At 41.2% G+C, this 23,620-nt stretch overlaps 1 protein-coding gene across 2 annotated transcripts in view; it reads right to left on the bottom strand.

Annotated features, from left to right (window-relative positions):
- CCDC167 (coiled-coil domain containing 167) overlaps positions 1-21,206 on the bottom strand; it is a 28,501-nt gene extending 7,295 nt beyond the window's left edge. Inside the window, exons 1-3 of one of the 2 annotated variants that reach the window (XM_063304963.1) lie at positions 20,928-21,206; positions 7,163-7,257; positions 400-452 (exon numbers count right to left, since the gene is read on the bottom strand). In XM_063304963.1, coding sequence (XP_063161033.1) covers positions 400-452; positions 7,163-7,257; positions 20,928-21,188 — 409 coding nt within the window. In that variant the 5' untranslated portion in view covers positions 21,189-21,206. Of the gene's footprint in view, positions 1-399; positions 453-7,162; positions 7,258-7,893; positions 8,056-20,927 lie in introns of those variants that run through there. The other variant, XM_063304972.1, reaches the window with a different exon arrangement.
- Positions 21,207-23,620: the final 2,414 nt, after the last annotated feature.

Here is a 23,620-nt window from a genome sequence, read left to right as displayed (position 1 = left end):
TGAACCTTCCAAATCTGTAAAAAATCATTTTAACAGTGTCTTCTGCACCTTTCTGGGTTCTAGTTTTTATTTACCTGTTTTTTTTTAAAAAAAAAATCTAGCTACACAGAAGTGTAGACAGGCAGATATATGACAGCTGTCACAAAGTGTGAGATTTCTAATATATCAAGGAATATGTAAACTTTTTTTTAGGCACATCTATAATACTGCTATTAAAAAACTCTGTTTCCATCTCAGGTAACTTTGAATGAATTATTTTAGTTTCAGAGGAAATTACCTTAATGAAACTTCCCCAGGTTGGTACCCTCCAGCAATTCCTGGCTGAGAATTCTGGTGGGTGACATCCAACCTATCTGAAGGGCATTATGATGGGAAAAGTTGCTGCAGTGTGTTTCTTACCATAAATTTCAGCTTTGGTTTCTAGCAGGTTTTTCTCTTTCTCCAATGACTCTCTGCAAGGAAGAGGGAGACACAGATATTTAGGAAAAGAAATAATGTTCTCTGGCACACAAACTAAGATCTGTCTAGCTCTTACAACAGCAGATGAGGTGACAACCTAGCTGTATTGCTTCAGTTTGCTGGAAGATGGTCATATGACTGACTGTTCCTCTGAACATGCTTGCACTTTGGTATGTTAATTTTCTTGCATATATTTAAAAAAACATCAGTTATATGGTTCCTTTTCTGATAGTGAACTGACGTAGTTGACCTGTCAGTTGTTATAGTATTTGCTGTTTGTAACAATTAAACCCAACTCTGTTCATCTCCTTAGAGTTTTTAAAAAACCAGGGAATGGGACAATGAAATTCTCTCAAAGAAAAAACTGTCCTTTTCTCTCATTTTTAAGATTCTTGCCTGCCTATACAACATGAAATATTCAAACTTGGAATCCAAGTTATTATCCAAGTTAAAATGCATGTAGCATTTCACCCAACATGCACAAAAAAATCCCATTTTTATGCATGTTGGGTGAAATGCTACATGCATTTTAATCTTGCTTCATTTTTATAAAACTTGTAGCTAAATAGCAAACTCAATTTTCCAAAAAATCCCCCCCAAAGGAATAAATCTAAGGTTCATATTGCTGGCAGAAAATTAATTAATCCATAGTTTAAAGCATGAGAACAAAACAAAGCATCTAAAAGTAGTATCTGTAGCAACAACTCCATTACAGCAGAGAAAACACAGCAGTGCTGGAAACAAGCATACACTAGCAATTTGTTTGCCAATTCCAAGCAACCTCTCTAGTATAGTTAGGAAAGGCAGTAAGCACAACAGAGTTTGTGTCCCTGGAGAATAAAGCCAGAGTGAAAATGGAGCCAACCTAGACCACAGGGTGAATTAAGGGCAAAGGGCAGGATAAAGTAATATTGGGAAAGGCAAAAGCAAGGCTCGTAGAAGTGCATCTGAAGAAACAAAACAAACAAATTCAGTCAATTCTAGAATTACTGAGTGGCTAATACAAAAAGGGACGCGGTGGCGCTGCGGGTTAAACCGCTGAGCTGCCGATCGGAAGGTCGGCGGTTCGAAACCGCGCGGCGGGGTGAGCTCCCGTTGCTCGTCCCAGCTCCTGCTCACCAAGCAGTTCGAAAACATGCAAATGTGAGTAGATGAATTGGTACCGCTTCGGCGGGAAGGTAACGGCGTTCCGAGTCGTCATGCTGGCCACATGACCCGGAAGTGTCTATGACAACGCCGGCTCTAAGGCTTAGAAACGGAGATGAGCACCGCCCCCTAGAGTCGGATTCGACTGGACTTTACGTCAAGGGAAACCTTTACCTTTAATACAAAAAGAAATCCTGAGAAATTAGAGATGAATAGAAATTTGAGGATTAGAATGAAATGCAACCAAGCAAGCCAGCCCCGTATCTGCAGTCTTCTCCTAGGATGGATGTCATGGGAGGATTAGATTAGTTGTGATGGCTGTATGCTGTTTTTAGTATCATTGAATACCACTGAATAAAATTGCTGAGGAACATAAACAGAGGAAGGTTCACTCTTTCATATTCTGCTTGTGAGCTTCCTGCAAGCTGGAATGCGGAGAGCAGAATGAAGCCTTTGGTCTGATCTAATATTTCATCATGGTGCAGTTACCTCTCAATGTTTGTTACAGCTTTTGTATTATACTGCCAAAAGCTGTCATATGTCCTGAGAACTGAATGATAATGGGCAATTTCATCACGTCACATCCTTTAACTTTAATACTTTGTGGAGAGGAAGCCCGCAGTGGCAGCAGCTCTTTTCTTCTTCTAAAATAAGAAATGACATCAGAAAGTGACTCTGAAATGACAAGATGCTACTGGTACTATTAAAAGCCAATGAAGAACTATGAACAGAATAGCTTCTGCTTGGTTTGAAGGGACTAGATTTTAAATCCCTAAGTTTACTGAGGACCAAGTAATTTCTCTATATAGCTTTTGTTCTTTAAAGGTATCAGTTCCACTTTATTCTATACTAGCACAAACTTCAATAAAGCATTTGTTCAGTTTGGAGTACCTGATGTCATGACGGATTTAGACAAATTGGCACAGGTTCAGAGGAAGGTAACAGACATGGTGGAAAATTACGCTGAAATAGAGAAGGAGTAATGGGGCATTTTTATTCAGGTGAATAGGAGACTGGATAAGCAATCTCCAGACACCTTATATGGACGAAAGGAAAATTTGTTTTCTGATGATTTAGAAGGCAAAATTACGCCTAGTGGGCTTAAGGTATAGGAAGGTTAATTTGGGGGGGGGGATGTTGGGGGAAATTGTACACAAGTAAAAGGTTACTGGGACGCGGTGGCGCTGCGGGTTAAACCGCTGAGCTGCCGATCGGAAAGTCGGCGGTTTGAAACCGCGCGACGGGGTGAGCTCCCGTTGCTAGTCCCAGCTCCTGCTCACCTAGCAGTTCGAAAACATGCAAATGTGAGTAGATCAATAGGTACCGCTTCGGCGGGAAGGTAACGGCGTTCCGAGTCGTCATGCTGGCCACATGACCCGGAAGTGTCTACGGACAACGCCGGCTCTAAGGCTTAGAAACAGAGATGAGCACCGCCCCCTAGAGTCGGACACGACTGGACTTTACGTCAAGGGAAACCTTTACCTTTACCTTTACCTAAAAGGTTTTTGAAAAGGAAAAATATCTGTTAGGGAAGCTCTAGCTCTGGATGATCTTCCTCTAACTCTATGGTTTATGCAGCATAATCAAGGTTTTATTGCACTTAAGAGGAAATAAAGTGCTGCAAAATTTGAAATTCTAGGCAGCTAGAGGGCAGAAGCCACTTTAAATTGCTTTCAAGTATTAATGGGAGGGAAACATCTCAGCAGCAGAAAGATGGTTCAGAAGGGAAACTGTGAGGGAAAGAGGACATGGCTGAAAGCGCCCCTCTGTGCTTGGAAGAGCAGCACTGAAGCAGCCCTCTCCCAAGGCCAAGTGGAGCTTAATCCTCCCTCCCTCCTCACACCACTCAGGAGAAAGGATGCAAGAATTACTACTGTCCTGGCTCTGCCAGAAAGCCAAATGAAGGTCCTTTACCAGTGGGCTGACTGGTAAAGACCTACCTCACAGGCATTCATACCTGTGTCTCAACCAGCCAGCTGGCTATATCCAGCAGGCATAGCAGCATCTACAACTGGCTACTTTAGCCACATCCTAGCTTTTTCAAGAACAGGCTGATATCCCTAGCCAGCCAGGTTACTCCATCTTGCCCCACCAACACCCTCAGCACAGAAAAAGGAAAGTTAACTCAGGGTATATGGGTGAGTGGGACAATAGGAGAAGAAAAGATGGCAATGGGATAAGGAAGTAGGAAGCAAGAGCTGGGCAACTTCAGTAGCAACAAGCAATAAACAGGGCTGATATCCAGCTGCATAGGACTAACAGCCACAGTGAGAAGCCCCAACTTCATGACAGAGAGGTCAGACTAAATGCGATCCCTGGGGAAGGTAATGGCAACCCACCCCAGTATTCTTGCCGTGAAAACTAAATGGATCAGTACAACCAGAGGTATTTCGGTATACCATCAGAAGATGAGACTCCCAGGTCGGAAGATGGTCAAAATGCTACTGGGGAGGAACAGAAGATGAGTTCAACTAGCCCCAGACGTGATGACGCAGCTAGCTCAAAGCCGAAAGGACGGCTAGCGGCCGACGGTGCTGGTGGTGAACGGCGAATCTGATGTTCTAAGGATCAACACGCCATTGGAACCTGGAATGTAAGATCTATGAGCCAGGGCAAATTGGATGTGGTTATTGGTGAGATGTCAAGATTAAAGATAGACATTTTGGGCGTCAGTGAACTGAAATGGATTGGAATGGGCCACTTCACATCAAATGACCACCAGATCTACTACTGTGGACAAGAGGACCACAGAAGAAATGGAGTAGCCTTCATAATTAATAGTAAAGTGGCTAAAGCAGTGCTTGGATACAATCCAAAAAACGAAAGAATGATCTCAATTCGAATTCAGGGCAACCCATCTAACATCACAGTGATCCAAATATACGCCCCAACCACAGATGCTGAAGAAGCTGGAGCAGTTCTATGAGGATCTGCAGCACCTACTGGACAGCACGCCTAAAAGAGATGTTATTTTCATCACAGGAGACTGGAATGCTAAGGTGGGCAGTCAAATGACACCTGGAATTACAGGTAAGCATGGCCTGGGAGAACAAAATGAAGCAGGACATAGGCTGATAGAATTCTGCCAAGACAACTCACTCTGCATCACAAACACTCTCTTCCAACAACCTAAGAGACGGCTTTATACATGGACTTCACCAGATGGACAACACCGAAATCAGATTGACTACATCCTTTGCAGCCAAAGGTGGCGGACATCTATACAGTTGGTAAAAACAAGACCTGGAGCTGACTGTAGTTCAGATCACGAACTTCTTCTTGCACAATTTAGGATCAGACTAAAGAGATTAGGGAAGACCCACAGATCAGCTAGATATGAGCTCACTAATATTCCTAATGCAGTGGAGGTGAAGAATAGATTTAAGGGACTGGACTTAGTAGATAGGGTCCCGGAAGAACTCTGGACAGAAGTTTGCAACATTGTTCAGGAGGCGGCAACAAAATACATCCCAAAGAAAGAGAAAACCAAGAAGGCAAAATGGCTGTCTGCTGAGACACTAGAAGTAACCCAAGAAAGAAGGAAAGCAAAAGGCAACAGTGATAGGGGGAGATATGCCCAATTAAATGCAAAATTCCAGAGGTTAGCCAGAAGAGATAAGGAATTATTTTTAAACAAGCAATGCGTGGAAGTGGAAGAAGACAATAGAATAGGAAGGACAAGAGACCTCTTCCAGAAAATTAGAAACATCGGAGGTAAATTCCAGGCCAAAATGGGTATGATCAAAAACGAAGATGGCAAGGACCTAAGAGAAGAAGAGATCAAGAAAAGGTGGCAAGAATATACAGAAGACCTGTATAGGAAGGATAACAATATCGGGGATAGCTTTGACGGTGTGGTCAGTGAGCTAGAGCCAGACATCCTGAAGAGTGAGGTTGAATGGGCCTTAAGAAGCATTGCTAATAACAAGGCAGCAGGAGATGACGGCATCCCAGCTGAACTGTTCAAAATCTTGCAAGATGATGCTGTCAAGGTAATGCATGCTATATGCCAGCAAATTTGGAAAACACAAGAATGGCCACCAGACTGGAAAAAATCAACTTACATCCCCATACCAAAAAAGGGAAACACTAAAGAATGTTCAAACTATCAAACAGTGGCCCTCATTTCACATGCCAGTAAGGTAATGCTCAAGATCCTGCAAGGTAGACTTCAGCAATTCATGGAGCGAGAATTCCCAGATGTACAAGCTGGGTTTAGAAAAGGCAGAGGAACTAGGGACCAAATTGCCAATATCCGCTGGATAATGGAAAAAGCCAGGAAGTTTCAGAAAAACATCTATTTCTGTTTTATTGACTATTCTAAAGCCTTTGACTGTGTGGACCATAACAAATTGTGGCAAGTTCTTAGTGGTATGGGGATACCAAGTCATCTTGTCTGCCTCCTGAAGAATCTGTATAACGACCAAGTAGGAACAGTAAGAACAGACCACGGAACAACGGACTGGTTTAAGATTGGGAAAGGAGTACGGCAGGGCTGTATCCTCTCACCCTACCTATTCAACTTGTACGCAGAACACATTATGCGACATGCTGGGCTTGAGGAATCAAAGGCTGGAGTTAAAATCGCTGGAGGAAACATTAACAATCTCAGATATGCAGATGATACCACTTTGATGGCTGAAAGCGAAGAGGAACTGAGGAGCCTTATGATGAAGGTGAAAGAAGAAAGTGCAAAAGGTGGCTTGCAGCTAAACCTCAAAAAAACCAAGATTATGGCAACCAGCTTGACTGATAACTGGCAAATAGAGGGAGAAAACGTAGAGGCAGTGAAAGACTTTGTATTTCTAGGTGCGAAGATTACTGCAGATGCTGACTGCAGTCAGGAAATCAGAAGACGCTTAATCCTTGGGAGAAGAGCAATGACAAATCTCGATAAAAAAGTTAAGAGCAGAGACATCACACTGACAACAAAGGTCCGCATAGTTAAAGCAATGGTGTTCCCCATAGTAACATATGGCTGCGAGAGCTGGACCATAAGGAAGGCTGAGAGAAGGAAGATCGATGCTTTGGAACTGTGGTGTTGGAGGAAAATTCTGAGAGTGCCTTGGACTGCAAGAAGATCAAACCAGTCCATCCTCCAGGAAATAAAGCCAGACTGCTCACTTGAGGGAATGATATTCAAGGCAAAACTGAAATACTTTGGCCACATAATGAGAAGACAGGACACCCTGGAGAAGATGCTGATGCTAGGGAGAGTGGAAGGCAAAAGGAAGAGGGGCCGACCAAGGGCAAGATGGATGGATGATATTCTAGAGGTGACGGACTCGTCCCTGGGGGAGCTGGGGGTGTTGACGACCGACAGGAAGCTCTGGCGTGGGCTGGTCCATGAAGTCATGAAGAGTTGGAAGCGACTAAACGAATAAACAACAAATTTGTCTCTTCCACTATATTCAAAATATTCCTTTTTAAAACAAATGAAGAGCAGTTCATTTTACCTCTGCTTGATCCAGAGCAGCACACAATAATCAAACCAGTGGATTGTGAGAGCCACAGATACGTGCAGTTAGAAAAGGCGTCAAAGAAGTTCTACTAGTACCTTCGTGCAGATGTTAGTTCTTCTCTGCATAGCTTAAAATCCACCTCTTCCAAGGCTTGCCTGCAAAGGGTTAATTTGTCTTCCAGACTCTCTACCTGAAATACAGACAGACATGCAAGAACGACATTTCACTGATGTCTGTTCTACTAAGCAACAGCATTTGACCAGAGAGTCCATCTCTTGCATTTTTGTTGGAGGATCTGCGGCAGGTGAATTTCTCATGACCTTCAAATTTTCTGAGCAAAAGAGGCAGCCTCTGGACTGGAACCCATCATTCTTACCAGTAAGGCAGAATACTGAGTGAGCCCATAACCTGCTGTTCCACACCTCTACTTCAAACTGTACTTCCAATGTTTATTGTTAAGTAGATCCATTTGTATGGGGTAATTTTATTACAAATTCTGTGGAACATTCTAGAGAGACAGAGAAATCTGATTTTCACAAATGGGGCAATGTGACAGAAACAAATCAAAATAATGGATGTTTAAATAAGAAGATAAGTTGGTTTTGTAGTGGAACTCCACCATGACTGGAAAGTCAGATTGGAGTCAATCCAGCATCAATGTTAAGGATTTCAACCCCTTTAATTAAACATTCCAAGAGTTACTGAATCCAGGGATAGGCTTTCAAAAATGAAATATAATTTGGGACAAATTTCAAATAGAGGTTAAGCTGAGGTTGACATTAAAATGCCCAGTCTCCAGGTTTAGTTTTATATACCAACAACTCACCCAATTTCTTTTGCTGACTGAATTATCAAGCAGTTCAACAATGGGCAGTGGATGGCTCTCTAATAGCTGTTTAGCTCCAACTCTCATGAATCCTAGCTTGCTTGACCAATGACAAGGGTTTACAGAAATTGTGAGTCAAACAGTATAGGGAGGACCACACATTGCTAGTCCTGAGCTAACTAATGAAGGCTAAATTGCTGGGGTGGGGGAGGATGGGAGAAAGGGAACCTCCTTGTGCAGAGATTGCTGAGTTCCAGTTGCTATTAGCTATGGAAACAAGCAATCAGTAATAGAATTGCTTAGAGGAAGTGGTACAAGATCAGTAATCTTTTCAGCCATCCTATGTATTTGGCTATGTAATCCCTATCTCAGATTTGAAAACCAATGCATCCCACAGGGCCAAAAAGACTATTTGCATTCGAAGGACTACTTTATATTACACACATCTCCAGTAATGGAAACAGAGAAAAACCATCCCTTCAGATAAGAAGTCTCAATCTGGCAAAAGGTGTTAATGCATAAAATAACACATAGCTGATATGGATGCACATCTGGATCTACATCAGTTTACTTCTGCTCTCCAGATGTTTGGGGACTAAAACACTCAGAACAATTTGTGCACTCAACTTCTCAATCCACATTTTTTTGCAGCAAAATAAATCCTGCTTTTTGAGGCTGATAATGCGCACATATTTTCCTATATGCAAATAATTAATGAGAAACTTACCATATTATTATTGTTAATATCATACATTTATTTATTTATATTTCAAATTTCTATCACCACCCATCTCCCCCAAAGGGGGACTCTGGGCAGTTTACAACAAAATCAACAATTAAAAACCATAAGACACATAAATTTCAACGCAAGTAACCAGTATAAATAAGTAGAATAAATATAAAATCCAAGTGGCGAAGATCTCATTTGATAGGGAGGACTTTACAACACCAGCCACCCCCAGGAAAAACTATTGCCGTTCCCATCCCAGACGAACCGGCAGAACATATGTCACAGTAGAATATATCCTACTGTGACATACGTGTACGGCATTTAGTCATATTCATTACTTAAGTAACATACAGGTGGACTAACCTGTGGATGCCGATATACATTTTTTGCAGCTGCTTGGATTTTCCCCTGAAATAAGACATCATCTGTACTACCTTTACTACTTTTTTACATCTTCAGGCAGCCTTGTCTTCAAAATAAAAAGCTGACATTGGAAGAGGCCCAGGGACTTGCCCCAGGTGGAGCAGGCAAATTAACTTGGGCAATTCCAAGTCTCAAGTGGATACTTTTAACTGCTGTGATCATCTTGTATTCAGCTGGAGTTGTGGCAGGAAGCAACTGCTGGCTGCTTAAGATAGTCATCTAATTAGTCTGCTAATTTATTTTTCAGTAAAGTGGAAAGACAAGAGAGGGAAAGCAACAGCTGAAGCAGGCTACATAGGCAATTTGAAGAGGGAAAGAATGTCTCAGAACAGAAGCCACACCAAAGGGGAAGGGCTCCAGGGAATCCCACAGATTTGGAGCCCAAGGTAAACCGTTGTTTTGTAATTCTGGGTATGAAGAATATGGTCTTTGCTGGACAGAAGAAATATCGCTCAACTTTCAAACTACTGTCCATCTAGCCATGCAGCACTGCACAGACTCAGATAAATGTTTCACATGGAGTCCCTCTTTTTATTCGGTCCTGCTCTCTTATTCAGAGATGCTGGAGTCTGAACACAGGATGATGTGTTCTCTCTCCAGGAACTCGAGTCCCTTCCTTGCAGGAGGTTTAGAAAGTACACCTGTAGTGATGAAAAGTTAATAAAAATGTTTGTCAAATCTATGCAGGTTTTCTTTTCAATTCCATCTTTCATTGCACATGGTGTTTCACCTATGCACCCAGAAGCCAAGGGGAAGAAAGAGTGATTGCTCATTTGGTCTGCCTGATGAGATAGATACATGGAATCTGAAGAACTGGAAGACATTTCCCACCACAGCAGATATCCCTTCCACAAATAATAGTTGGAAATCAATTCTACTGATCCCCTGATTAATCACTTTATGGGTTAATTCTGGGCTAATTAGTAATTCTCACATTCTGCTTTGGGAAAGAAAGCAAGACTAGCCTCAGGCAAGGGATAGGAGAGAAAAACAGGGATGTAAGGAATCAATTTATGGCAAGAAAAGCAGGCTGCTAAGGAGAAAAGGAAGTATTGTCTTTCCTTGTACATCTCTTCTAACAACTGATGACAGAATACATCGGTTGAAATGTATTATATAAAGTATTAGTGTTTAGCAACAGTTAATGGTAGGAGCAGAAAGTCTTCAAGATGCCACCAGCCTCTGCTTTTGCTGCAAAAGGCAAATAGACTACAAAGAATAATTATTCAAGATAACACCAAAGGTTCACCTAGTCCAGCATCCTTCTTGCCCAAATGATCAAATCCTTATGGAAAGCACACAAACATAAGAGAAAGAACCACTCCTGCTGTTCTTGCTGCTTAGCAACCAGCACTGGGTGTCATCATATCTAATAGATCTTTAAAGACCCTTTCTGCACAAATTTGACCATGCTGCCAAACATTTTCCTGTTCTGGGAGCAGATGTGGTTCTCAGATACATGCTATATCTATGGTCATTATGAGAATTCATATGGATTTAATTTAATATGCACTTAATTCCCATCTTCTGTAAGAGCTGCTTAGGAGGAGGTGGAGAGCGCCAATGAAGAGATGAAGAATTTCTTTTCAAATTGACACCCTCCAGTGGACTACAAGTCTAATGATTCCCAGGAACATAGTCCTACCATCTGAGTTCAAGGCCCTAGCTATTATTTTTATTGTTATTATTGAAATTTATATGGCCACCCAGCTCATGGTGACTCTGGGTGGCTTACAGATATAAAACCCCAAATACAAAACCCACTACACCCCCATCTCTGGTGACAACAGTACATTCAAACAACTATTTGATGGGCTCCGTATCAATCTGGGATCCCCAGGCCCGCTGGTAAAACCATGTCTTTAGGGCCTTTCGGAAGAGTATTAAGCTGGGAGACAGTCTTATCTCCACAGAGATGATGTTCCACAGGGACGGAGCCACCATGGAGAAGGCCCTTCTTCTCGGTCCCACTAGATGGACCTTCTTAATGGGGGGGACCCATAACATATCTTGCCTCCCCAATCTGGTGGGTCGGGTAGATGTAACTGGGAAAAGAGTCCTTCAAATAACCTGGCCCCAAGCCATGTAGGGCTTTAAAGATAATAACCAGCACCTTGGACTCAGAAGCAGTTGCATATTTCCCTGCATCCTTCATGCCTCCAGAAGTTTCTAAGCTCAGTCATGAAACATATACATATTCTGATTAGTGAACCTCTTCCCACTTTACCACTTTTTTCCCCAGAATCTTCTGAAGGAAATGGAGGAGAGATATTACTATTTACCATTTGCTCCTCCTCATCTAATTAGCTATTTTCCCTTCAGAATAAATGCAGCAGTGCCATAAACTCTTTTTAAATAAGTATTTAGACATGTGTTCAGATACAATGACCACTTCTGAAATTTGGATTCCCTTGAGGGATCTTGATACAATTCCCCAAACAGAGAAGTTTGGCAGACAAAGGAGAGATAATTCACAATCCAAAAAGACATACAGTATACACTTACTGCTGGTATTCATACTATCTGGTGAAGAGACCAAGAGGCAGACATCACAAGTGAGGAATGACATTTGAATATGTGTTCAAATTGTTTGGGATTCTAAAATAAACAACTTTTCTAATGAATTAATAAAAAGCACGCTTCCTTGCATGAAGGCCACGAACGGATTTTAAGAAATGGCATCCAACCTTGCCTTAATACATCCCTTAATTAAGAACCTGACATTCAGCTACATCACACATTTTCTGACATCCAAAGGAGTTAGATAATGAGGCTACATACCTCCTGACCCTCTAAAAAGAGGTCAGAGCCAAACAAAAATGGGAACGAGGTAATGGATGAAGCTGCTTTTCTCTTAAGCAGATTTGCTTATGTCATTTGCTGACAACATTCCCTCATGCTCCCATTGGTTAAAAGATCATAATGTATGAATTGTTTGGATGGTTCACAAATCATACTGGAGAGGCACAAGATAAAGTAAGATAGGAATAACAACTGTCAGACTTCTGTATTTCACTTAAACCCAAATGACCTCCTTATCACTAGGACTGACCATTGCAGTGTGCCCTACCTTTAAGACTTCTTGGAAGCTACAATTGGTGCAGAATGCAGCTGCCCACATGCTGTTATGTGTGAACCATTACAGCCATGTAACATCTCCACTGCACTGTATGGGCTTCCAATAGGTTTCTGGGAACAATTCAAAGTGTTGACCTTTAAAGTCCTAAATAGCTTGGCTTCTAAGTACAGGCAGACATCACCTCATGCAGCAATGGTTCAAAGTTACTACAGTGCTGAAAAAATAACTCTGCAACCAAGGTGTGCATTTACAACCTTCGCTGCCTCCCTCAGGCATGGGATCACCATTACAGTCACTACACATTGTCCTGTGCCTGACTCGTTGTTTTCCTTTTTTCCCCCCTTGCAGAGTAGAGAGATTGAGAGGAAGAGATTACAAGAGAGTAAGCAGGCACACAGTGGGGAATACACATTGAAAGCAATGCACTGGTGCCGGCAGCCCTGGGTGTGCAACGCATACAGCCAGTGTATTCCCCAGTGTGTGTCTGCTTACTCTTTTGTAATCCCTTCCTCTCCAATCTCTCCACTCTGCGATGGGGGGGGGGAGATCAAATGAGTCAGGCACAGGAAACAGATTGCTTGTTTTTTCTTTGTTCTCCGCCTTGCAGAACAGAGAGATTGGAGAGGAAGGGATTACAACAGGGTAAGCAGGCACACAATGAGGAATACACCAGCTGTTTGCATAATGCATTCGGGGCTGCCAGCACATTCCTTTCAATGTGTATTCTCCACTGTGTCCCTGCTTAAAGGTAAAGGTAAAGGTTTCCCTTGACGTAAAGTCCAGTCGTGTCCGACTCTAGGGGGCGGTGCTCATCTCCGTTTCAAAGCCTTGGAGCCGGCGTTGTCATAGACACTTCCGGGTCATGTGGCCAGCATGACTCACGGAACGCCGTTACCTTCCCGCCGAAGCGGTACCAATTAATCTACTCACATTTGCATGTTTTCGAACTGCTTGGTGTGCAGAAGCTGGGATGAGCAACGGGAGCTCACCCCGCCGCGCGGTTTCGAACCGCTGACCTTCCGATCGACAGCTCAGCGGTTTAACCCGCAGTGCCACCGCGTCCCTGCTTACTCTCTTGTAATCCCTTCCTCTCCAATGAATGTAAATACAAACATTAATTCCCTTCTTGCTAATTTATCCCTGCAAGCATTCCAAAGGGTGGGGGAGTTGAGGAAAAGAAAACACAGTCGCAGTCCACAGTTGTGGTTTCCCACTTAGTGACCACTTTGCTTAACACACAGCTGCCAGTCCCAATTGTGGTCATTAAATGAGGACTACCTGTATCTGCAAGATTTCCTTTTTCAGGCAGAACCAACCTATCAACTTCATTTGTGCTGGTTAGAATGCTGAGGATATCTGAACGATGAGTGGGGAGCCAGAAATGGTGATTTTCTCTGTTGGTCCTACTTGGTGGAATAGTCTCTCATCAAAAGTCAGACTAGCATCAACACTGACATTTTCCCATAAAGCTGCTAAAGCAGAGCCTTTGAAAGCTGATGTTGGCCAATGCTGGGTTGGTGCTATTAAGTTACTGTATAATTACTATTGTGATTTTATTTTTACTTCTGTTATGCTGAAATTGTGCTGTTTTAACTGTTTGTTTTAATGTCTTTTATGAATGTACACCATCATTGGTTATAGGATTTTGGCAGTATATTAAATAAACAACTGATCATTATCTATAGACAAAGCCTGATATCAAGAATTCACTCTTGTACAATATCCAGACAACTGAAGGATCTGTCCAAGCCAGTAGAAAAAAAACTTTTCCTATTCTCTAACACAGGACAGCTAGTTTGGTGTAGTGGTTAACGCATCAGGCTAGAAACTGGGAAAACGTGAATTCTAGTCCTGACTTAGGCACAAAGTCAGCTGGGTGACCTTGGGCCAGTCACTTTCTCCCAGCCCTAGGAAGGAGGCAATGGCAAACCACTTCTCAAAAATCTTGCCAAGAAAACTATAGGGACTTGTGCAGGCGGTCTCCGAGAATCGGACATGATTGAACGGATTAAAAAAATGTTCTTTATACACCAGCAATGTATTATTAAACCAGTTCCTTCAAAAGGGAAGGAATTTTTTTTTACTGAAAACAAAGCTTCACATTTCTTGTGGAATTCATAGTTGTGAAACTTAAGCATACTGCAAAGAAGTTATCTGTCCAGGGTATTGAAGATCTAGTTCTCTATACTGACATTCAATTATAAGAAAAGCTTTCATGTATTTCATTAAAACATCATCCTTTTGAGTTAACTGATGACAAAGGAAGTCACAAGCTGGATGGAGAATGTTCTGTCTGCTAGGACTGTAGGACAACTGAACTAATTTAAAATACCAAATCTTTAATAATAATCACATACACATAACACTCTGAAGCAAAATACCCTGGGAAAGAACTGGGGACTTATAATATAATCACCCTGTTGGAGAGCAATTTTAGATTGGATCAGTGACAGGTCAGAAGTTCCATGGGATCCTATGCATGTTAATTTAATGATGTACAAACACAAATAAATGTGGTAATCACACAATAATTTCACGATTTATATATTAGTATGTTTTTTCTCTTCTGAACTAATGGGGAATTGAAACAAACAATAACAAATATATCAGAATTTACAAGATTTCTATCCAGTTTCACAAGGGAGAAAATTTGCCTTTGTAGGACACTGCAACTTACATGCTCTGTTCAAACACACGAATGATCCAGCTATCCTTTCCTAGTCAATAAACGCACCTTTATGTTTCAGCAGCACATAATCTTGGATGACTTCATCAGATATCCTAACCACATTTTTAGTCCTCTCAGCCCCTGAAAAAGAAGCTGGGGGCAGTATTCATTTCCTTGATCCATGTTGTCAAAATTGAGGTTGGCACAGCATGGACAAGTTTGGGCAGGTCATATACCTCCCATTTTTTCCTCTCACTATTTTACCCCTTCCCTATGTTGCTGTGGGAAAGAGCAGAAATGAAAACCACCACCACTGAGGTGGAATACTTAGAGAATCCCCCTGCTCATTTTTATGGCTACACCGTGAGATACTATCTATATAAATATTTCACTGCAATCATAAAGTCAAATGGATACTGCAGTACTGTGGTCTATTTCCAGTCAGAGTCACTGGAAGGGCAGTTAACCCGCTAGAAAGTTGTTCATATAACACAAGGGGAGTTGACTGTCTAATCCAATCCTCCCACTGGCAGGAGATAATTTAACTTCAAACAGTAACAGGTTTGTTTGGAGTTAAATTTAATCCCCTCAGTTTTAAATGGCCCAATTGATCAACTTCAGTTGGGGAGTTTATTTTTTTATTTTTTTAAATCGTATGGCATAGCAGTTCGGTGTTCATGCCGCTTTTTTTCTTGCTGGGAAATCCTTGTGAGGTCCAGCAGCCAGATGTGTAGACTATTTAGCCATGACAAGTCAAGTTGCCCAGGGTGCACCACAAGGCGGCTAGTCTACATTGCACCGAGTTGGGCTGAGAGAGAGTGACTGGTCCAAGGTCACCCAGCCGGCTTTCATGCCTAAGGCGGGACTAGAACTCACAGACTCCTGGTTTCTAGCCCAGCACCTTAACCACTAGACCAAACTGGCTCTTGGGGAGTTTATTTGAGATGCTTATTTAAAGCTCCAGACTCTCTTAACCATGTCATGTGAACAATACCATAGTACTGCAGTATCCATTTGACATCTGATTGCAGTGAAGTATTATTTATACAGATAGTATCTCACAGTGTAGCCATAAAAATCAATATAAATATTTGAAACAAATATGTTTATAGGGAAATTGACTGTGGTAAAAGTTGAGAAAGTCAACTATTATTATTTATGTAGACCTTCAACACACACAGAACTTTATAGAGTACAAGAGAAGATATAACCATCCTAAGAAGCCAACAATCTAAAATTCAGCCAAAGGGTAAAAGGAAAAAAACAAAATGAAACAGAAGTAAAAGCAGGGAAGAAAGTGGATCCCTGCTACAAACGCAGGTTTTTAAATTCTTTTTGCCTTCCCTTTACCTGTTCTAATTGAAACCGTCTGCTGAAAAATGTGTGCTGTACTCAATGGAGTCCTAGGTAGGTCTAGTAACAATAGGAGAAAACTGCTAAATATGCTATTCCCGCTAGTAGTTCTTAATAGAGTTATGTATTTTGAGTCAAAATGCTATACTGCTCACATGCAGCAGCTTCAAAATCCCACACGTTGATATTTGTTAGCTCCCTATTTTATTACTTATATTTTTGTTTCACTGTCTTTTAAGAACACAGTAATTAGAAATACAGTACCTTTCTCCAAAATATTGTTAATGGGTATAAAGGGATCATAGCTTTTCCAAAGAATCATAAAGTTGTGTCTAAATAACATCATAATTTGTATGAACTGATACCAAACTGGTGCCCTTCACATTGACTGCACTACGATTTCCCTGCTAGTGTGGCTAATATATTTACGTTTGAGCAGCATCATAATATATATGATGGTTAGGACTTTATAAAAGCTGATGTCCAATACAACTGGACAGCATTACTTAGGGGAAAAGTAATTTTTTTTTAGGACATTGCAAACGTATACCACCCACTGGTATTAAAGAGTGGAAGTCCCTTGAAAGCAGAAGAATCCCTCTGATGTGGACATCAAAAGATATCATTAGTGAAAGAATAATTTACGGGTGAATAAATTATTGCTGCATCCCCACAGTCCTGGAAAAAGATACAGCTCTTTTAATGAGTTGCAGACGGGTCTTTCATTTGTGCTTCTGCACATTCCAAAACTCCTCTTCTGGATTTAATCAGGGGTACTACACAGGCCCATTAGATTGATTCCATCTGGTTTCCTCCAGGAATGATGTGACTACAACTCCCAAAATTCCATTATATTGGAAGATACTTTCCCAAGCTATCAGCTTCCATCATCCCTAACCACTGAACTTGGTGGCTGGGAGTGATAGAAAGCTGCGGTTCAACATACTAAAAATATTAGGTTGGAAAAGTGTGGCTATTGGTCAGGCTGCTGTTTAAAAAGGATTTAATTTGTAAGTTTTTATATTTCAAACCAACAATCTAATTCAATCAAACTAAGAAGTTAGCTATTAGAAGGATTGATGATGATACTGGGATTACTGTGAGATATAATTTTCTGGATGCATGAACTAAGAATTATTCTGATAGTTCACTGGGAATTGATTAGACATGATCAGATTCTTAGAAGCCTTTTGTTTATACAGATTCCACTCTTAGTATTTGAGATGTGTTTAATAAATTGTTCATACAGACATAAACTCCTTTTTACCACTATGTGCAAACTGCTAAAGGAATTGTAATTCACACTATTGTATCTGCAGGATGCTGGGGGGAAAACAACAGAAAAAAATCTGTTTGTGCAATGACTTAAACAAAATTCCCATGCAAGAAAGGAAGGTATTTGCCTGTATTACTGAGAACTAAAGCTACCACAAAACAGGCTGTGTCACTTTGATTAGTGAAGCTTGAAGTCTTACATTCCTACTCCAGAATTTCCCGTTTGTGAAAATTTGGTAGCACTGCTCAGATCAGCAAATCCTTTGATTAAATCAACATATCACCACTGCCTCTTAGCGAGGCAAGTTTTTAAAAGCTCAAAAGAAAATGCAGTAGCCAGTTGAAGACTTTGCAACACACGGTAGGAATACCAGTGAGTTGACTCTTGAAACTGTAAATGTCAGGAGTGGGAATGGGAGGGAGTGGCTGTTGGAAGTGTGGAAGAAGTAAACCATTTGATTTGAAAAGCTGTTTTACACCCTGAAGTACAGCCTTAAGAACAGTGTTCTTAAATAAAAATAAAGAATGAAATTAGCTTTTTAATGTGAAGTTGCCCAAATTTGAAATATATTTTTAAATAAATCGTGATCTCCCAGGGAAACCATAGTGACCTCTCGAGGAACCCTGGGGTTCCATGGAACCCTGGTTGAGAAACTCTGATCTCCAGAGCCCCAGGTGTTTTGTCACAAGGCAGCTGATTTTGATATTGACTGGCTCCACACAACAACTACTAGTGCATAGGAATTCTCAATTTATTTCCATCCTTGTCTCAGATATGCATAGACATTTAATATTTCAGTACATAAATAAAAAGCAAAAGGGCTAACCAGCTGAGGAGGAACATGGAAAACATAGACAAAGTCTCCAAGGTAGGGTTCTCAACTAGGGTTCCCTGAGAGGTCACTAGGGGTTCCCTAGGAGATCACGATTTATTTAAAAAATTATTTCAAATTCAGGCAACTTCACATTGAAGAGGTTTCATTCTTTATTTTTAGTTTAGAACATTGTTAATGTATATATACATGAAACAAATATAATAATTTTGTAACTTCTGGCCTATATTTGAGCCTGAATGTGCAGGGGTTCCCCGAGGCCTGAAACATATTTCAAGGGATCCTCCAGGATCAAAATGAAGAGAAAGGCTGCTCCAAGGCAAAAGCAAACACTTGAAACATGTTTGATTGCACTTTCAGTGATTGAAGTTTTCTTTCCCATCTAATAATACTGTCAGTTCCTCAGAAATCACCTTTTCATCTCCAATGCACCACAAGGATATTTTATTTCCCATAATATACAGATGCTAATCTGTTGGAACAAACACTCCAAAACCAGATTTCAACAATAAGATGTGGATGTTTCAGAAGTTGAACATGCAGTATCTCCTTCCTTAAACCAGCACTTTTCAGGTAATCTCTGAATCATCCAAAGTATAAAGAGAGGACCATAACTCCTATAATCCTCATCTTGGAAAAGCAATGTCCATATCACCTGGGAATATGGGTGTTGTAGTTCTATATATCTGGAGGGGGCCAGATTGGAAGGCTGGGTTAGACTGATTAGGGTGACTCAGTTTGGAACCTTCACTCAGCCACAAAGCTCACTGCTTATTTGTTTGTGATTGTACATCAGCGTTGTTAATGAGAAAGCAGAAAACAACAACACAGACTTCCCTTTCTGGAGGAAACTCTTTAGTTAATTCTCCTCTTATCACATTTTCACCACCCTCATATAAAATGCTATATTCAAATTGTATAGACCTTTACTTCCCAGACCAAACAAAAAATAATAAAAGCACACTCATAACAAAAAACAGCAACATATGCATGGATTTTAACCTGAATTTTATTTTTCAAAAGTGGATAAAATGTAAATTTATAAAAAAATGGTAATAAAATAATTTTTTCCCCTAATTCCCATAGGCTGACACATTTAATCCCTATTTTATCACCCAGAAGAATGGTGAAATGGACTATAATACCCCTTATGAAAACAGAAATAAAATACTGGGAGATCAGGCAGAGAGGAACTAGTCATTTTTTGGCCCGTTTTATTGGTGTTGATTTTCAGAAAGGCTTAGCATGGGAGGAAAAAAAAGTGATAACTCCCTCCTCTCCCCAGCTGCAATCTGAAACTGAACAGTACATTCTGTTATTCATCGTACTGCAAATACCAATGATGGTCCTCTTCAGGTTCATCACCTCTAGCTTGCAGAAATTCACTTGCAGCTTTTCCGAAGTGTGTTGCTCAGTATGTCCAACAAAAAGTCACACTGCATCTTTATCAGAACTAAATTGGTCTCCTTGACTCCCATTGAAAATGGTTGCTAATTCCTATGCTGTCCAATTTTTACCAAAGATGTATCTTGTTCTCCCACTTTCATACCATCAATTAAAGTAGTAATGCAGGAAACAAATTTCAGAAAGTGACAAACTGCTAAGGATGGATACTATAACTTCAGTGATTTTGTTGTTTAAACAAAAATAAGCCCCATTAAGTTTACATCCAAGCCACTGCACTGAATTATTATCTCCAGTTTACATATGACCACTATGTGCAGAAAATTAAGTGGCCCTCTAAATGTTGTTCAACTACAAACATGACAAATAGCTATCCTGGCTGGGGCTGAGATGAGCCAAAATCCAGCCATGTGAAGCCACAGGTTATGCAGCCTAAACCAATGAAATTAATTGCTTCCCGTTGGGATAGGTAAATGGAATCCATGTTTCGTCTTCAAGTGTCTGTGCTGACTTGTTTTATTTTTCATTCATATTATGAGTTTAAACTGTTTTTACTGTATTACAAACTTTTTTGTAAACTGTTTTGAATATATGTTATTTAAAAAGTAGGTATCTATTTCAAAACAAACTAAGGTAATGCCTCCACCGATATTCCAAACAGCAGATGAAGCTGGGATTTATTAGGTGACAAACCCTATACTACTACTGCTTTATTAGATATGTGTACGTTAGACTAGATTAAAACAGGACTGTGTGTTTTAGGAAATCCAGGCACTGTCTCAGCATGTTGGGTGAACCAGGTCATTCCACTGAGCCACAGAATGGGTTTACCTTCCTGGGCATGGGTTGCTATGTGAACGCTCTAAGTGTGTTTTGCTGACCGAGTCCAGTATTAGGAGTGTTGTACTAGCCGAGCTCTTTTATTTTAATCCACCCTTCCCCAAATTCTTGCCCTCCAAACGGATGGGACTGGAAACTCCATTATTCTTCAACCTGCTCATTTAAAGAGACTAAAACTGGGAAAGGGTGGCTTAACCTGAGGGCTACCTCAGCTTATGGACATACACAGCCAATACCCCGCAGTTACTTCTCACACGACCTCTCTCCCCCCGCCCCCCCAGCCTTTGCTGCCCTTTCAGGCCCTTGGGTACGCCATTCGCCTCCCACCACTGACCGCTTGATAGGGCCGCAGCCAAGCCCTCCTTCCCTGCTCCATGCTTCCCCCAGGCTCGTCGTCTGGTTGCCTAGGCAGCATGCCACTCTCCTCACCTGCTGAGCTATGCTTAAACCCTCTTGCTTCTCAACCATTTTCTTCCCTCCGCGCAGTCCGAGCAGGCTCATGTATACGGCTCTCCTCTTTCGCCTGTCCTTTTCAGACGCGGGGTGCTGACGTAGGGACTCACGTCGAGGAAGGAAGCCTAGGCTCGACAACTGCCGCAGCCATATTTGTCGCGGGAGGAGCTGCCCTCTCTTCTGCCCGCGCACCGCCGTGTTCGAGAGGGGCGAGTCCGTGGGGTTGGCGAGGGACATGGCGGAGGGCGTGGCCCCGCGCCGGCTTTCTGGCTGTCCTCAGGCATGAGAAACAAGAAGGGTGTATTATGCAATCTTGGATGTTACGTAGGCAATCTTTTTGCACTTAAGCGGCTTGAAAATGAAATAATTACAAAACCCATTCGGTCTATGTGTGGAATGCGTCGTTATTATTATCATTGTTGATATTATTAGCTGGCGTCTCGTCCTTCATTCCCAATTCCCCCAGCACTCCCGTTCGTGGCTCTAAAAGCTGGAAAGCTTTTAAAATTCTCGTGGGATGCTCTTTCATGAACCTATAATTATAATATGTTACTGAACTATTGTGGTCGGCTCTCCTTTAAAGTGTGGAATACATGGTAATCATCAGGATACGTTGTACGTTTTATATAGCCTGCAAAATAATTTTTCAAATGTGATTAGATCGTCAGAAACACATTCCTAGAATCTGAGTTGCTTCCAAAGATTTTTTTTTTAAATGGAAGGGATGATGTAAAACTTGGGACCGAATGGCCAGAAGATATGTTAAAATGAAATAATGTCTGAAGCAGATGTGTTAGAGATAAATGAGACTGTTTAAGAACTGTTACCCCCTAATAAGACCAAAAACCATGATAGAACCATATTCTATTGCCCATTCAGGGCAAAAATCTGGACAGGATCTGAAAGACACCCTTCCTAGCCAGCCCAGCTGCCTAAACTCACATAGGACTTAGGGTCATTCATGTGAGGTTTAGCTCTTGGTTAACTATAGCATAGTCAGTTGCTATCTTGATCTGTCTCTGGCATTCATTTATTTATTTATCAAATTTATGTGGCCATCCGTCTCACAAGAAGTGACTCTGGGTGGTAAACAGTAAAAAGAAAGACCATAAAACAATAAACATGTCAAACACAATCATATTTTAAAAGTTCACACACACACACACACGATTTGATCTGCAGTGGAGTCACCTCAAGATCTCACTGGTCCTCTGAGACCCCCAGGACTCATGACAAAGCCAGGTCTTGAGCGACCTCTGGAAAATAATTACTTACAGCTCTTCCATGGGCGTGCCAGTAATCTCTTTGATTTCATCCATATCTGTTGTCTTCTACTTCCCTCAACCTCGCTAATGTATGCATTTTTCTAATCCTCCATCTACTGGCATTATATGCCCAAAATATGTAAGTTTGCTGTTCTCAAGGAAACAGCCTTTATTTAATCCAGGACTGACTGATTGGCTGTTGTATTAGATGGTACTCTTAATAACTATCTCCTAATCCAAAGTTTGAAGGCATATGTCTTGTTCCTCTTGTTCTTTCTCAATATGCAGCTTTCACTAGGGTTACCAGACATCTGGCAACCTTTTTGTCCTTATGTCCTCTGTCCAGCAGGCATAGCCTTAAAATCAAATACTGTATTGTCCAGCTTTCTGAGTATCTACAAGCTATCTCTTCCTGAGCAGCTTTACTCCATGGTGCAGTGCTTCCCTAGTAAATTCTAACCGCAGGTTAACGAACTCTGCTCTGTGACCTTGATTACTACCCTCTGGCTGGTTTTCGCTGTTGCCTGAAATTGACAAGACCTTAATCAGTGCTGAAGGCTCTAGTCTAGCACATTCCTGCAATTGAAAAAAACAACAGTCTTTCTGATGCTGGAAAAAGTAGTTTCATATACATATAGACCTAAGTACATTTTTTTTTGCAATTCTTCACTGTAATTTTTGTTGCAAATGCCAAGGAAGTCAAACAGTGTGTCCTCCTTTCCTCCCATTTGTCTCCTTTCCAATTGTCCATGTCCTCCTTTGCCTGTTCAGCTATCTGGTAACCCAGATATATTATCACTGGGAAAATCATTTTTATGATTCTGATGTTTGTTCATCCAAAGGTTCCCCAGTAAAATATACTTGTGATGTCACCAGTCAGGCTGAACCACCTGACAACCCCTAGTTTGTGCAGCTGGGGAGATCTTAGCCCCTCTATCAAGGTCTTATATCCTGTTAACCTAGGAAACTAGAAAGGGATGTTCTCTAGATCTTGCTGCCCAACACCCAGAAATTCAGGACTTAACAAACATTTTATCAATCTTGAAACATAAGGAGTCTTGCATGCGTGGAAGGTTTAATTCTTGTATTAAGCCAGTGAAGAGAAATCTCTAGGTATTAATTGGGAAAATAAAATTTAAGAAAAAACAAGGAAATAGTCACACACAGAGCTTTCAAGATAAAATCAACACAGTCAGTGTAGTTAAACTAGTTACTTATTACCTCCTTGAATATGCTCTTGGATTCTAGCTTATACTCATTGGAAAGACATTATTTGGGCCTCCTTCAGGGAAGTGTGAGGACAGGCTCTCATTGTTCCTCCTTTTTCTTAGTTTTTCCCTCCTCCGTGAGTGTTTATCCTCAGTTTTATAGTTGGAGGAATATGTGAAAACCAGCCTTTTTGGG

Source organism: Candoia aspera, chromosome 1 (assembly GCF_035149785.1).
Source record: "Candoia aspera isolate rCanAsp1 chromosome 1, rCanAsp1.hap2, whole genome shotgun sequence".
Classification (NCBI taxonomy): Eukaryota; Metazoa; Chordata; class Lepidosauria; order Squamata; family Boidae; genus Candoia; species Candoia aspera.
The sequence above is the reverse complement of the archived record's forward strand: the minus strand, read 5'-3'. Positions and strand labels throughout refer to the sequence as shown.